Here is a 3,323-nt window from a genome sequence, read left to right on the forward strand (position 1 = left end):
GTTTCTAGCGTTGTAAGTCCGCTGTGCCACTGGGGGGCGGTAAGAAGAAATTTAATGCGCAAAAGCAATTTGCTTGTTTAAAAGTATTTAGAAATGATATACTTCTTGCCTGATTACATAATATTAGCGTAAAAGATCAATAAATTAAATTGTAAAAGGTGGATACCTACAATTATAATGACCTATTTAAAGAAAATACAATCTTTCGTTTGTCTTCTAATCGAAATATAACATTTTCAATGCGTCACGCAAAACTCATTGTACCCACTTGTCGATGAGGGACATCATACGTGTAGTCAGATGGGCGATTTCTTGTTCTTCTTATTGTTGCATGATTAATTCTGTCTCCGGTCTCAGCTGCGATGTGTGTTGTTGCATAAGGAGACGGATAGTACAATGGCTCCCTCTGGTTGTCAACTGCAGTGTTACTTTTCGTTTTCCCGTAAGAGCTCATGGAAATATTATCTTCTCTTCCTCCTGAATTCCTTGATACTGATGATAAATTAAACATGGGAGTTTTCAAAAATTTGTTTCGGCAGTTTATTTCTAGCGTACAAGAACTGTTAACTGAAAAACTAGCAATGAACATACAATGAATCAAATTACTCTACGTGTACTAAAATCATATTTTGTTCAATTTGTATAGTTTCAACTGAAATCTTTAAACCATTTTTAATAATTATTTTGTTATGAATCTATATACATAATTCTTGGCGGTGGGTGCTTCTGACTGGCTGTCTTCTTCCCTCTGGTCAGTAATGACAAATTAGGGACAGCTATATATGAATCCTATGAGTCCCTAACATGCTCCTTTAATTCACGTGATCATAATGTGCAGTTTAGGTTAAAAAATTCCAATTCCTTATAACTCTAGGGAGCATTTGACTTTTATTACCTTTCGTTTCGCTTCAAAGCTCATTCCTTTGACGCACCAAACTTAAAAACAAAAAAAAACATCATATAATACAAATACTTTAACAATGTATATTGTGTAAATCCCTGAAGAAGCCGTAAAGTAAAACTTAAGGCAATAAAAAATAAATGTTCTCTAGAGATATAAGGTCGTTATTATTTCTTTCAAATACTGATAGTTAATTCTGATATACTAAAATCAGATTTCTTTTAAAATGAGGGTGAAAATTAAATCCCATAATGTGATATTTTTCATCACAGCTCAGTTATTACAGTTTCAACATGCTAATCCCTGAAAGAGTAACTTATTTTGCACATGAGAAGAACAGTTTATGTGCAGTAACAAAATATAGAAACGTTCGTCAGTATACTGGTGTGTGAAATTACCGCCGTGTACTTATAAAGATAGGGATGTGAATAAAACCAATAACTTTCTCTCCCTCTAACATGCGATACTTGAAAGGACCATTTATTCCTAAGTCTGACATACCCATTTATTTAAAACTAATGGTCACTTTATGCTCCACATTACAGCCGGTGCTATTTTGTCTGTGATAATGGTCTATCAGGAAAAATAATAATAAACTCACATGGCGATATAGAACCTACTAACGAGGTAGAACTCTAAGAATATGCGTTTCGCTATTTTTATGTTATGGCTTCATCTAATGTTTTAAATGAAGCATTTAGAGTTCAATAAGCATAATAAAGAAAGCAGTCTTAAATAACTATTCATTTGTGGTGTATAAAATTGAAATTAGTGAATAATAACCTTTTTTTACGTAACACATGTGATAGAACATAACAACAAACAGTGAAATAGGTAAGTGGGTTCTTAAATCTGATTCTCAATACCAGTCGAATATCCATCTTTTCTCGGTATTGAAAGTATTCGATATAAAATGTATTAAATAATCTATAATTTGTTACACCCATAGTAAAACTGCGTTTTCTTACCAGCGTCAGATCCTCTCTCGCCACTTCCGTCTCTTCTTCTCCACACAATAACAAGAGATGTCACTATGACAATTACCAGGAGGACAAAAATAGCGCACACAATAGGCACCAAAATTGCTGGATCTTTTATAAAGGAAGATCGATGAGTATCAGCAGAGGCAATAGGTGGTATGGTTGCTGGGGAAATAAAAAAAGTTTATCAGCAAATTTTAATTCTCTAATCCTTCCTTTCCAACATAGAACTTTGTCTTTGAGAATTTTTCCGTACAAGAAAAAAACGTTTTCCTCTCTATAAGGAATTGAGCAATCGTAAGCCTATATCTGAAGCATTACTTTATAATCGTGTCAATAAACTACAATGCTAAATGTTTCGTTTGTTTGTTTGTAATTAAGCACAAAGCTACACAATGGGCTATCTCTGCTCTGGCCACCACGGGTATCGAAACTCGGTTTCTAGCGTTGTAAGTCCGCAGACATACCGCTGGGCCACTGGGAGAGCAGGACCATCTAAATGTATAGAAAAATTATTTTGTGCACGTGATGTTTGTTATACACTGCAATTCAATAAGAACAAACTAAGTTTTATATCACATTCGTTGTAAAAGATACGTTTTTAAAGATATTTGAAATAACAAATTTATTTACATTTTCAAAATTTTTGAGATATATATTGTGTAAGTATATGCAAATAAAACATTAAAAAATGGAAATTCATAAACCTTCATTTTTTTTGTCCATTTCCAAATAAATTGAAATATTGTAATACCCGGTGAGCTGTAACAAACTGAAAGCGAAACTAAAAGCGACTTAATAAATAATTCTTGGTTGTGATGAATTGGAAATGTATAAATATAGCTTTTTTTCAGGATTAGGAATATGTTATTAGACAAACTCAGTGGCAAACATCAGTAAAATTATTTGTATAAATTTCCTCGGATGTATCTCCTACTTTGCGCTCAAAATTTCAGACTTAAGTATCAAAATTTAAGGTTGAAATCCAAATGAATCGTTACTATGGTGGTTTATTCCTTCAATAAAGCATTACAGGATCGAGCGTCGGTGACTGTTGCTGGCAGTATTGGATCGATAACCACGCCCTTGACTTGTTTTGGTCTGAAACCTTCTGTGTTTCGTCTGACTGCAAAACATGGTGCTCTGTTGTGTGTTATTAAAGTATTTAATTTAATACTGCTGCTGAAAGAAGGATAGTCTACACTATAGCGTTCGAAAAAGAGTTCTGAAATATATTTCATCAAATTCTTCTTTTTCGAAAACCAATGTATTTCTTGTTATAATCTAAGACAGGTAGTCAGATATGCAGAAAATAAATTTAACTGATTTTAACTCGTGGATAAGATTGAAAATGTTAATAAATAATTTTACTAAAAAATATACTTGCAAATTGTTTTTCGTTTGTTTGTTTTTGAATTTCGCGCAAAGCTACACGAGGGCTT

The 3,323-nt window shown here is 33.0% G+C and overlaps 1 protein-coding gene across 1 annotated transcript in view; it reads right to left on the minus strand.

The window, feature by feature from the left end:
* Positions 1-94: 94 nt before the first annotated feature.
* Positions 95-3,323, minus strand: part of LOC106472759 (Down syndrome cell adhesion molecule homolog) — a 43,678-nt gene continuing 40,449 nt past the window's right edge. Inside the window, exons 14-15 of the mRNA XM_022402386.1 lie at positions 1,870-2,046; positions 95-492 (exon numbers count right to left, since the gene is read on the minus strand). Coding sequence (XP_022258094.1) covers positions 245-492; positions 1,870-2,046 — 425 coding nt within the window. The 3' untranslated portion in view covers positions 95-244. The remainder of the gene's footprint in view (positions 493-1,869; positions 2,047-3,323) is intronic.

The sequence above is a fragment of the Limulus polyphemus genome, unplaced genomic scaffold (assembly GCF_000517525.1).
Source record: "Limulus polyphemus unplaced genomic scaffold, Limulus_polyphemus-2.1.2 Scaffold124, whole genome shotgun sequence".
Taxonomy (NCBI): domain Eukaryota; kingdom Metazoa; phylum Arthropoda; class Merostomata; order Xiphosura; family Limulidae; genus Limulus; species Limulus polyphemus.